Below are 13,225 nucleotides of genomic sequence, written 5' to 3' on the forward strand. Positions count from 1 at the left end.
AACATACTTCTTATACTTCCCTCTCTCAAGACTTTGCTCAGTTCAAGCTGTTTCTCAAATGGTGGGTGGGAAAGAACCTCTGGTGAGTCACGGGATCACTGTGGTGAGTCACACAGTTAGTTTCCACTGGGATGTGCATGCATAGTTGGTGGGATTGGAAAACACTGTTTTGTTCACCTTCAGTTGAGGGACACAGGAACATTTGAAGGCTTGAGGAAGGTCTTGCACCAAAATGTAGCAACGTTGATAGACTGAGAAATAGAAAAACATGATTTAAAATATGTATTTATGTCCGGGGGAAAAAACGATGTATCTCTTATATAATCTTGATTTATCCAGGTCAATCTTATTGAAATACATATATTTTACTATTTTAGAAGTTTGTTTTTGAAAGTATTTAGCTGGGCAGATACAATAAACCAATCATTTTCCGTTTGCCACCAACGCCCAGTGATTCTAGCCAACTTCCCATCGCTATGGAACAAATTACAAACATGCTGTAGTTCTACACCGCCCTTTTCCGGTTGTCACTAGCTAGTAATCACAGCCACAAAGTCAATATGGGCTATATCATAAACATTCATGAAAACAAACATTTGCTTTTTGGTCTTAATTTAATGCTAGGGCTATGCATACGGTTAGCTAAGTTGTCAAGTTTAAGGTTAAGGTTTAAGATTTTAAGAATATCAATTGTAGAAATAGGCGGGGTTTAGTCATAGTTATGACTTTGTGGTTGTGGTAACAAAGGACGAACCCGTCTTTTCGCCTCAGCTTTCAAGGTAGAGAGACTGGCACCGTGTACATCAAGCCATTCGGTGATATCACTGAGAGGTCACAGTTTTACAGCTCTCTGCAATTATATAGTGAACACAGCTGGTGGACATTGAACCAAGGTATGTATGTTTTGGTGCTGTTGTTGGCAGGGTTTGTGCATTTAGTAAATGTATAGCTAGCGCGAGCTAACACGAAGATGCTCACATTCGGCCGTTTCCTCCTTTTTTACAACGTGGTGACGTACTAGCTATAGGTTAGCCATATAACTAGCTAACTAAAAAGTTACCATGTTCGTTCACAATATAGTAATTCATACCAAGACCGGGTCTGTCAGACTCTCATTCTACTGCTTCAATATTTGACAAGCAAACTGAGAAAAGTAGCTGGTTAAACTAAAAGTGAGCATGCTAACTTTAGCTAGCTAAGTAACGTTAGCTAGCTAGCTAATGTCAACTGCACTCACTAAATGTCACATCGCTGAATCAATGACTTGTCAATAGCGTGATGCAAAGTGCAGGTTGATTTCTAGTCACCTAACGTTATATTCAAGTAATATTAACAATTTGTACCTAGGCACATTTCTGTTTTGGTCTTGTTTTCTCCTTTACTTTTCGTGAGTGTCACGCATTGAGCGATACTGCCTATAGTAATGCCAGAAATGTCGTGTGAAGGCCCATCTGTCATCTTCTGCACCGGTCACGTACCTTATTGCAATAAAGCTTGGGTTCATTAAGGTTCACTTTGTTGATTACAATAGCTAACATTACCTCTTTTCCCACGTTGTCTTACTGCAATATGTTGACAAATAGAAGAAAGATGTTACAATGTATTTGATGGTCAGCTTTGTTGTCCAGGTGGTTTAAGTACAGAATTAGTAAATTCATACCATGTCGCAATGACGTCTACACAAGTGGTTATTGTATAGACATAGCAATTGGTTTACTATTATGTGAAAACAACTGCAAATTATTTTGGATGTGTTTAGGCTTTCACCTTGATTTGCATAACAAAATATAGGTCAATGCATATCCACTATCCTCTCCAGTGGCGATTTTAGCATGTAAATCTTGGTGGGGCAAAAAAATAATAATTGGGGATGGGATGCATGCCACAACACTAAACAATACAGTAATTGCACTATAACACTGCTACACGTGGCTATCAGCAGTGCCTTGTCTGGCAGCGAAGCACTTCATTCAGCCTCATTTACATGGCTGGCTGACTTAAACAAATGTGGATTCTTCTGACAATTGAGATGTACAAGCTAAGGCATAAGGGGAAGACAAGTGGATAAGAGGCAATCTGTAATTTTGATTAAGACATTAATGAGTGAGCTAGGATGGATGTAGTCAATATAACTATTTGTTCAGCACTTTTGAAATTTCCAGCAACCGAATTCAGACAATCAAATTGTATTTCTCACATGCGCCAAATACAACAGTGAAACGATTACTTACGAGCCCCTAACCAACAGTACAGTTAAAAAAAGGATTAGAAATAAAAGATAAAAGTAACAAGTAATTAAAGAGCAGCAGTAAAAATAACGTGTATATATATATATATATATATATATATATATATATATATATATATATATATATATATATATATGCAAATCCTTTAATCATGGGCCGTTCTTAGTGTTCTCCATGTACACTAAGTCAGAACCGTAGGATAAAGGGGGCATATATGCAGACAATTAAAGCTCTTACAATATTCAATTACATTTCTCAAAAACAGGTTATAGGTTACATGTGCACCACCAAGTTAGAACAGTAGGCTAAGATATATGAGGGGGGAACGGACCAAATTATTAGGGTGAAGCACATGGCCTACTAACAGCTTACTACACAACATACTCTTAGTATTACTTTCTTAGCTACAGTATACATATCTCCCTGGCATATTACATAATTTATGCAGCAGCATACAATACATTTTTGGACTTACCTTGTTGTGCTGTGCTCACTTGAACAGGAAGGTAGCACGGCTGTCCTTTGTGGGCAAAGTTTGTCTTCAAGGTCTGTTGTTCTCTTGATTTATGGTTATTTTCAAGACAACTGGGAACAAAACAAAAAGGTTGAATCATGAGGTTGTAGCTCTAGAAAGATTCCCGATTTACAATTCCGAGTTGGATAAAAGTTTCAAAATGTATTTTCCCAGCCACAGCTTGTTTTTCCCGAGAATGACAAGGATTAAAGGATTTGCCAGTACATTGTTGACTTGATTCATGACAATGACTACTAGCTAAGATTTTGAAAACTACTGTAGATCTAGTGTGGTTTGATGTCATTTTATCTGTGGCCAATGACCTTGAGCATTCTTAGATGGGCACTTCTAATGTAACTCTATGGCAGCACCCAAGGGGCTTGAATTTTCTAGCTCTGCCTTTAGACTTAGCTGTGATGTAGTGTCCCCATGAGTGACCAAACACTTAGCCAATAACGGTGCTACGTATTTTCTGCTGGCTTGCCCTACGACCACAGAAAGCACTGAGCTAGGCTGCATTTTAGAGAAAGCACTGAGCTAACCTGCATTTTGGAGCTGCCTTACTCAAGAAAACAAAAAAAGAGACAGTGTTTGTGTGCGGCTTTCTTAACTCGATTATATATATTTTTTACATTGATTGCAAACTGATGTGACATAGTTTTTTGCTAAAATGACGTGTCACCACTGATCCTCTCATTGCACGTAGCCTAAACATGTTCCTTGATATGTTTCAGGCAGCTAGAAACTACATTAATTTGAAGTAGCGGTAATCACGTTTTGAACCACAATGCAATGAACTTACTTTGGTAACCTTCAGCTTGAAAGAACTGTTTATCACCTCATTACCTAGGAAACCAAACATCATGATAACTCCAGTGGTTGGAAGCTAGACTTTTCATGCCTCAGTTTGTTTATTGTTGTACTGCCAGGCTCTGATATAGCTTTGGTCAGATGATTCATAGCCTAGATATGCATGTAAAAGACAGCCAGTAGGCCTATTCTCAAACTGAGTGCTGGACTGCTCGTCATTCAGGTTGAATTTGGGCGTAAAATGTTGGAAGAAGATTCAGGATGTCAATGTAATTCACTTCAATAATGCTGATGCAGTTTGGCGCAAGCTCCATAGTCAGAGAATTTGGTTAAGACCAGACTTTCTGTATTTAACAACACTGTTACCTTCCTACAATGACCAGTTGGCTCAAATAGAAACAGCCCCGATGATAGCCTCCTTGTCCTTTTTATTATGATTTGGGGAGGATACTAGAGGTGGCAAGGGCCCCTCCAATCAGGAGGTGTGTTTTGGCTGTTGAGGTAAGCTATGTAGAGGGAGGGAGTTATACATGGATCAGAGAGGTGGGGGGGCTTAGTCCTAGCTAGGAAGGAGGAGTAATCTTTTATCATTTGCCTTTTGAGTTCTGCTCGAGTCACTGAACTCCATGAGCTGGTTGAATTCATCCACAAGGCCAATTTTTGTCTTTCTAACGTTACAGGGCAGCAACAAAAAAGTCTTTGTCAAATGTGCAGAGAATAATCACATTTCTAACTAACTTGTTTCTGTTGTCAGGTGGACTCATAGTAAACTCAAGGATGTCTGGAGATCTGTCCCTGGACATTAACATCAAGGAGCCGCGATGGGACCAGAGCACATTCATGGGCCGCGCCCAGCACTTCTTTTTCGTCACCGACCCCAGGAACATCCTCAAGTCCTCTAAGACACTGGAGGATGCACGGGTCACTGTGGAGAACTACAGGTACGGAGGGGGGAGGACACCTAGGGAAGGAGGAGGGTGGGTGATCCCAGGAACATCCTAAAGTCCTCTGAGATGCTGGAGAACACACCGGCCTCTGTAGAGATCTACAGGTATTGAAAGGGGGTAGAGTGAGAGATTAATGGGATAAGAGGAATGTAGGGGTGGTAGTGGAGTTGACATTGGGTTATGTTAGAGGGGTGGTTTACTGTGGCCTAAAATGTGAATGGTAATTTGGAAGTTACCCTGGCCCCTGGGTAGGAAAACATGTCCGATATACAATTTGATTTGTTAAAACATTGAAAGTAGGTGAAGCTTTAGTCTATTTATTTTAGCCTGTGTTTCTGTGAATCAAACATTGCAATAAGTTGCCCCGATGCTAAGAATTGATGTTTGATTCATTGTTTAGAGGATGTGCTTGTGTCCAGGTTAGGAGTGGTGAGGCCAGGTCTGACAGAAGATGAGCTGTGGAGAGCCAAGTACATCTATGACTCTGCCTTCCACCCTGACACGGGAGAGAAGATGGTGGTGGTGGGACGCATGTCTGCCCAGGTCCCCATGAACATGACCATCACCGGCTGTATGCTCACATTCTACAGGTACCACTGGGGTGGATGACTTTTCAATTCAATACATGTTAAATGCAATTTGTGTGTGGCATAAAACACCTACATTAAAAACACACAGGGCTGCGTACTGGAAGAGGAAGATCTGATGAGGTGAATGTTGCAGATTGAAATGTAGAGGCACATGTCAGATGCGGCAACTTACCGCACAGCAGGGATATTTCAACATTCTTCACGAGGACTAAATCTCCACCCACGCTGTGAATGCTGTGGCTGGTGCTGGCTGGCTTAACACATACACCATATGGGCCGCTCATGCTCTTCTCTCTTGCTTATTAGTTAGTTAGGCCAGGACAAAAAGTGCACAGAATTGTGTAGAATAAATGTAGCATGTTAGAACTTCTCACCTAAGCATAAACAACCTGTGCAGTTGTCTTTCCCAATCGGTGTAGTCTCTTCTCTTTCAACTGAAGACTGGGTTCGATGGCAGTGTTCTGTGTATTCGGGAAGCAGGTAGCATAGTGGCTAAGAGCGTTGGGCCAGTAATCGAAAGGTTGCTGTTTAGAATCTCAAAGCCAACTATGTGAATAATCTGCTGGGCCCTTGAGCAAGGCACTTATACCTAAATGCTCTGTATAAGAGTGTCTGCTAAAATGTAAAACTTAACCAAATGTTTTATCTTGTGGGCATCGAAAAGGAAGATTCCTAAGCCGTTTAATGAGGGTCAGGACACCGCTATTGGCCTTGCAGCGTGTGGATGCCTTGGATTGTTTTCATGTTCTCTCTGCATACCTTCCACTGTGCCTTTTACATTGCTGCTCAGAGGGCAAGACCAGAGTAGCACACTGCAGCTATTGTTGTGTGTCTGAAGAGTAAAGGGCATACAATCATAGTCACACTGGGCTCCAGAGTGGTGCAGCGGTCTGAGGCACTGCATCTCAGTGCTAGAGGCTTCACTACAGACCCTGGTTCGAATTCAGGCTTTATCACAACCACCCATGACTGGGATTCCCATAGGGCAATTGGCCCAGCGTTGTCCAGGTTAGGGTTTGGCCTGGGGTAGGCCGTCATTCTAAATAAGAATTCTTAACTGACTTGCCTAGTTAAATTAAATAAAAACACTAAGTCATGTAAACTGCACAAATGTGGAAAGTGACATTTGTACCTTTTTACAAGTCATGATTGGCCTTTGTTTGAATGATTAATTCAAGCATTCTGCCTCTGAATTAAATATCTGAAATTATTAATGCATGTTCACACTTTCTTTTGTCTCCCTTTCTATCCTTTCCCCACCCTTCTCTCCCTCGTTTTCATCATCTCTCCTCCAGGACGACTCCAGCGGTGGTGTTCTGGCAGTGGGTGAACCAGTCCTTCAACGCTGTGGTCAACTACACCAACCGCAGTGGAGACGCTGCCCTCACCACCAAGTAGGGACTGGGAACACTAATACCACAGCCACATACTAAACCAGCCCTGCTGTACCTGTACTAGGGTGCATCTCATAGCCTTAGCTAGCTTCCTCTCCTCATTTGCTTTCCTTCATCAGTACTGATCTGAAAGGACATGGATAGGTGGGAGCAAATCCCCATAACACTTCTCCTATGTTGCTTTCACCTGTCTTCTCTTTTCCTATCGGTGTAGACAAAGGAAGAGGCAAGCAGAGAAGACCATAGTAGACTATTGCGATGCACCCCTAGCTCTGTATGGAGGCTAGCCAGTGGAACCCCAGTCCACTACACTCCTCCCCTTACAGCGGTATTACACCCCACTGTTTAGTCCAGCATGCTCCTCCATTCCAACTGAACGGTTGTAGCTTTACCCCTTCCTCCATGTCTGCAGCTGGTAGAGGAAGCAAGGCATTTGTGTATATCTTTCTGGTCTGGGACCATGTGTTTCAGAGTAAGAGTGCTGATCTAGGATAATGTCACCCCCCCCATTGCATGTAATCCCATGCATCGTGATCTAAAAGGGAGAACTGATCGTAGATTAGCACTCCTACTCTGAGGTTTTTGATACATACAGCTCCTGGTGGAGAGGCTGTACAAACCAGGGATGTATCTCAAAAGTTTAAAGGGGCGTCCTCTTACATCTGTACCAAATTGAAAACGCATGACCGGTGAAAGGTTTACACTGTTGCTATCAGATGTCACCTGTCCAGTTCCTTCAAATCAGTGCAGATGAAGGGAAGGATATAAGGAAAGGATTCCACTTTAGACTATTGCGATGCACCCACTCTAACCAGGACACACGAGGAATAGGAGCCAGCAATGCTGGTGCTCCTCAGTTCATATGCAGATTGAAACTAGCATGGAACGAGCATGTAGACTGGGGGGCCATTTCAATCATTATTGGTGCATCTTGTCTTTGCCTGGCTTGTCATGTTTCGGTGTTCAATGAATGTGGCTTTTGACTTGACCGCCTTAACTACATTCCGTATGTGTTGTGACCTGAGACCTCTGTATTTAGGATCATTCTGTCTGTGTATCAGACTCTGGTAAATGGAACAGGAACCGTATTGAGGCTCAGTAAATGTCTTTGTGAGAGGTGTAAATGTCTTTGTGTGATGTTCTCTCAGTCAGCTGGCTGCAGCGTACGTCAGTGCGACCACCGGAGCCGTAGTCACAGCCCTGGGACTCAAGTCTCTAGCCAAGGTACTTTTGTGACCTGAGACCTCTGTATTTAGGATCATTCTGTCTGTGTATCAGACTCTGGTAAATGGAACAGGAACCGTATTGAGGCTCAGTAAATGTCTTTGTACTGTCTCTGGATCATCTTAGTTCTAGTGGATTTGCACATTTGCTTTGCATTTTTTTTTGAGCGCTGTGAAAACTCTACATTGAAACAAACTCCCTCCCCAGCGCCTTCCAGCCGTCATGAGCCGGTTCGTCCCCTTCTTTGCTGTAGCTGCTGCCAACTGTATCAACATCCCCTTCATGAGGCAGAGGTGAGCTAGAGTTTAGACCACACCTCCTAACTAGGGACAAAGGTTAAGCGCGGTCTTTTTGGTCAGCTCTGTGAGGGGTTAGGACTGGGTTGTTGTCAAACACTTTGTTTCAAATGTATTTGTAAAAAAATAAAATAATAAAGTTATACAAATTGATTAACATGACAGGTTTGGTTGAATTCCATCCTCTCCTTATGTCCCTCTCCTTAGGGAGCTGAAGTACGGCATCCCAGTGACCGATGAAAATGGAAACCGGTTAGGGGAGTCAGTCACCGCTGCCAAGTCGGGCATCATTCAGGTGGTGGTGTCCAGGATTGGCATGGCCGTGCCAGCTATGGGTAAGCACTGTGTTTCACACATGATGGATTGAACATTGTTTTGTTTTTTAATCTGGTGGGACACAATATTTCACAACGCAAAACAGTTTGGGAACCACTGGGTAAGGATTTAACATCAATCCAGATCAATTGGTCATGTGTAATTTGGTCTGAAACTCACTGTCCTCACACCAGTACTTCTGGGAAAGATGATTTAGCAAAGCCCCCTTAAAACTGTAGATGACTATCAGAATCAGCAACGTGTTGTGAAATAACAGAAATGTTGCTCTTGAAAATACTCATTGTTGTCTGTCTACAGCTATCCCCCCTGTGATCATGAACGCCCTGGAGAAGAAAGCCTTTATGAAGGTAATGTTACAACAGCCATGGGCATGCTGGTTCTACAGTCAGTAGGGAGAGTGTGGCATGTAGCCACTGTTGCACTAGGTCTACCCTCTATTTGGAGTTCAAACCAATCTGGATGGTTAGCCGTGTTAAACATGCAATGCAATTTTTGTTGGAAATCTGTGCTCTGTCTGTCTGATATCCAGTAAAACTCTAGCCTGGTCCCAGATCTGTTTGTGCTGTTTTGCCAATGACCATATGAATAAGCAAGATGGCACAAACAGATCTGGACCACGCCTGTAAATCTCTACAATACTGTCAGTGTAATGTCTGTATACTGTTTGTTTTTGATTTTATGAAAAACTGCTTCTGGTTGGAGTCTCTCACTTTCTCTCTCACTGTGTTCTCTCCTCAGCGGTTCCCAGTCCTAAATGCTCCAGTACAGGTGGGACTGGTGGGTCTGTGGTACGTATCTATCTATAGTTAATGTTACTGTAAACTGTTTGTTTGGTACACGTTTCATCCATGTTATCAGTTAAAGTCCTCTCGCAATGGCATGCACTGTAAGCAAACTAACCATAACATTTTAAATGGACTGGAGCTCTGAATACTGAACGTCGTAAACCATGTGTATTGCACGGTTTACTTAAACTCTGGTTTGACAAAACCTCCCGTCTCTCTTTCAGCCTGGTGTTTGCTACTCCTCTGTGCTGCGCCCTGTTCCCACAGAAGAGGTACGTTATGGCCATCTGGTACATACCTTAGATGTAGACCGTGGACCTGCTTTTCCTACACAACTGTCTAATCAATAATTTTCTCCCTTTCACTCTCTCATCCCCTCTTTCCCTCTCTCCCTCCCTATATAGTTCTATGACTGTGAGCAGCCTGGAGCCAGATCTGCAGGAGAGAATACGACAGAACAGTCCCCACACTACTACCGTCTTCTTCAACAAAGGCCTGTAGGACCACACACACCACAGACCAGCCCCCTCTGCTGGCTGGACCCTGCTAGTACAGCTCAGCGGGCAAAGAGAATATTATATTTATGCTTATTTTTGTATTTACCTGTTTGTTTACTGTAATGTTTGTTATAGGCTTTAGGATTTGGTTATGGTGAGGGGTGTGTCTGAATGATTGATTAAGGGGGAGCCTACCCGTCAGGTTTTTGTCATCATTGTAGATGAAGGAAAGGAGACGAGGATGCACCTGAGGTGAGAGTAGCGTGACAGACAGACTATGGTTTAATTTGGGTTTAGTCTGGTGTATTTTTCCTTCCTGGGGTTGTGGCTGTTTAGTTACTGACTACGGTGAATGTCACACACAGAATGACAATCTACTTCCATCACCACTAACTACATACATGTCACCTCTTGTATTTGACCCCAGAGTTTTTTAGTTTTTTTTCCTCCCCAAAGTGTGTTGTTATTTATTGCCCTTGTGTTTGAGATTGTACCCCTTTGAGCTGTGTGCACTGAAACCCATTCATGACTTAAAATGAGAAAATAGTCAAATGTAATCTGCTAGATATCCACTCCCTCAAATTGCCTTAACTGTAGTCTAGTACAGGTAGTGAAGGATTAGCAGTTGGTATGAGCACATTAGACTGACCTGTTATGGAATTACTTTTTGGGTCTACCAGGGTTTTGTCTTTTGTTGCAAAATGTTTTGCTTCAGTGAGTGTGCCCCAATGAACAGGACGAGCACAGTTTCTATCTCCCTTGGAAGTGTACTTGCACACACGCTGTCCCACCTCAACCGCTCTCAGCCTAGTGCACTGGGAACCCTGTGTGTTTGTTATCAAGAAAACTTTAGAGGTGCAATGACACTGCATGAGCATTCCTAAATTAGATTTCAGTAAGCACATCCCCAATAGCACTGATGACAATGATAAGGCAGAATAAAGGTTTCTATAGGACCGGATCAAAGGCTTAATGTTTCAGCCTCATATCAAGGCCTCTCTTGATTTGGAAACACTATGGATGAATTTGGATCGTGTCTGTGCAGTTTCAACGGAACTCATGAATGATTGTTGGTGAAATTTGTGCTGTGTGTCACTATTGCCATTGAAGGGGAATGTACTGTATTGTCTAAATGTTAAAGGAATTGTATCTATGTTTTGTCCTAACCACCCTGCCATAGTCCTCCTGTCAGTTTGTGACGCTTATTGTCTCTTTAGTCATTCGTCTGTTACAGAGAAGAAGAGTTAACTTGCAGTGGTGACCTAGATGTGTGGTGGGGCCAACTTATGCAATAAGAGGCAAGGGAGTAAATATGAATCCCAGTCTGTTAGCTTTAGATTAATTGTGTTGTGGTGATGTGTACCAAATATCGTTTTGTTGTCATAAAACAAAGTTGTGAGAACCAGGGGTCTTAAACTACAGGCCCGCTGACCAAATGTGTCTCCCAAGCTATTATAATGTGGCCCGTGGTTGTCTTTAGCTAATGCAGCCCATGGTCATGAAGGGATACAGTGAGATTCTGGCATTTTCCACTTACCCAGATTCTGATTAACTCATGGATACCAGGTGTATGTCTCTACATGCAGTGTGAAGGAAGTTAGATATTTCTGCGGGCCAAGGCTAATTAGTGTTAGCACAATGATTGGTAGTCTACATGTACGCTAGCATACGCTTAATTGCTAGAATCTGTCAGTGTCCCTTTACCCTTGTGTAAAAGGAAATCATTGATTAGATTGTAGGACAGTTGGAAGAAATGCTTGGATCTTTAGTTCCTGTGTGGAGAATCTGGGTTTAGTTAGAGCATTCCTGATCAAACCTGGGCTATAATACAGTATATTAATGTTGTTGAATATCCAGCTAGATGTCAAGTGTAGTAATATGGTTGTTTAGTAGTCTAGACAATTTCATAGTACCGTATCAACTAAGTAACTTTGTGGTGGAAATATAGTATGTTCAACGGGTATATTTTTGCGGGATTAAGATGACGTAACAGAATTAACAAATAAATGGTGGCGAGGTATTAGATTTAAAACTTCAGGGTGCACTGTTCCATTTCTCCACCGGGTGGCAACATTTATTCAGCTAGAAGTTAGAACAACTATTACACATTTTCAGTGTGTTTGTGTCAGAGTTTGAATATAGTTGTCAAAACCACCCATCAATATTGTCCCGGCTGACTTTAATATGGCTTCGCCATGTAGCTTGGTCACCTTTTCCTCAGTCAGTATTGCATGTCTACCAAACCACTCTAGTTGGTAGTTCCCTCTGAATGAAATCAGTGGATATTTATGCAATGAAGACATGAATCTCCTCCTCAGACTGATATGAAACTTGTTTTTTTAATATTTTTTTTAAATGCTTTTTTTTGTAATGTATCCGCATAGCCTGGTCCCAGCTCTGTTTGTGCGGTCTTGTTTAGGGTGACTGGCCATAGGATTTGGATAACACACAGATATGGAACCGGGCTAGGCTCCTCATACATTTTATTGCAAATGTATGTCTATAGACGATCAGATGCACTGCAGCACAGTGTTATGGCCATACAGTAAACACTACTACATTATGCCATGGCTTTCAACTGTAAATACCAGGGTTGGAGTCAGTTCCTTCTCAATCGACTGAATTGAAATGGACTTAACCCCAATTCCAGTAGATACTGGTTCATCTGTACTGTACCTACGCACACATAGTAAATGGTTATTCCACTAGTCACGATATTTGTGTGTCCATAATTGAATAAAATACCATATTTCATGAGCAAGTTGGCACCATTGTAAACTCTCGCTATAAAAGGAGGTACCCTCTTCATTGCATCTTGGAGTCTGGCCTGGAATTGGGTGGGGGTACCACCTTTCTTTAAAAAAAAAATGTATTGGAAATGTTTGTACTGTTTCTATAATGTGCATGATATAAACCAAGTCACAATTTACTATGAGCTTAGAGTAAGTTATCCAGCAGTAGCTAGCTTTATTTTATCATCGCCATTTAGCTTTTCCCCATTTAGTTGTTTTCTGATCCTTTTGGTGGGGAGGGCAAGGAAATGTGACTAGAACAAATGAACCTATAGCCCAGCCTTTATGTGCTGACAGAAACATGCAAGGCTTGGAATTGAAGTAGAAAAGGCAGTGGTCTTTAGCGTTTGTCATCGGCTTCAGCTTTGACGATCCGCTATCAAGATATTTTCATGCAATAACTTTCATATGAAATATCTAGGTTAGCTTAGGCATGTCATTGTGTTTATATATTAAATATCTCTAGGTTAGCTTAGGCATGTCATGGAATTTGGTCTTGGCAGCACATTAAAGGCACAACACTGAAGACAATCTGTCGCTACACTCCATGAATGTTTTCATGTTAATGTGTGTCCATGTCCAGTACCCATGTAGTTGTCAGTATTGGTGCTCACTACTTGTTTTTCCCCTCCATTTTGAGTTGGAATATGTTCTGTCACACCTGGACTATGTAAGACATTTACTAAGGTATAGAATAAAGTGATTGGAATGTGAGTTTTCTTTCTCAGGCCACAGACCTACTGTACTGTTCAGGAACAAAGTGAACGTTCCACACCATTGTGCCCTGCTGA

At 42.0% G+C, this 13,225-nt stretch overlaps 1 protein-coding gene across 2 annotated transcripts; it reads left to right on the plus strand.

Annotated features, from left to right (window-relative positions):
* The first annotated feature begins 742 nt into the window (after window positions 1-742).
* LOC112235926 (sideroflexin-1) lies at window positions 743-13,148 on the plus strand. Of its 2 annotated transcripts, XM_024404475.2 has the most exons (11): window positions 743-893; window positions 4,328-4,514; window positions 4,940-5,110; window positions 6,406-6,504; window positions 7,653-7,728; window positions 7,936-8,021; window positions 8,232-8,359; window positions 8,658-8,707; window positions 9,099-9,148; window positions 9,370-9,417; window positions 9,550-13,148. In XM_024404475.2, the coding sequence occupies exons 2-11, from the start codon at window positions 4,351-4,353 to the stop codon at window positions 9,644-9,646; spliced, it is 969 nt and encodes a 322-aa protein (XP_024260243.1). In that variant the 5' UTR covers window positions 743-893; window positions 4,328-4,350; the 3' UTR covers window positions 9,647-13,148. The 2 variants fall into 2 exon arrangements, with proteins under 2 accessions (XP_024260243.1, XP_024260244.1); XM_024404476.2 differs by lacking the exons at window positions 743-893; window positions 4,328-4,514 and adding an exon at window positions 4,542-4,624.
* Window positions 13,149-13,225: the final 77 nt, after the last annotated feature.

This window comes from Oncorhynchus tshawytscha, linkage group LG16, assembly GCF_018296145.1.
Source record: "Oncorhynchus tshawytscha isolate Ot180627B linkage group LG16, Otsh_v2.0, whole genome shotgun sequence".
Lineage (NCBI taxonomy): Eukaryota > Metazoa > Chordata > Actinopteri > Salmoniformes > Salmonidae > Oncorhynchus > Oncorhynchus tshawytscha.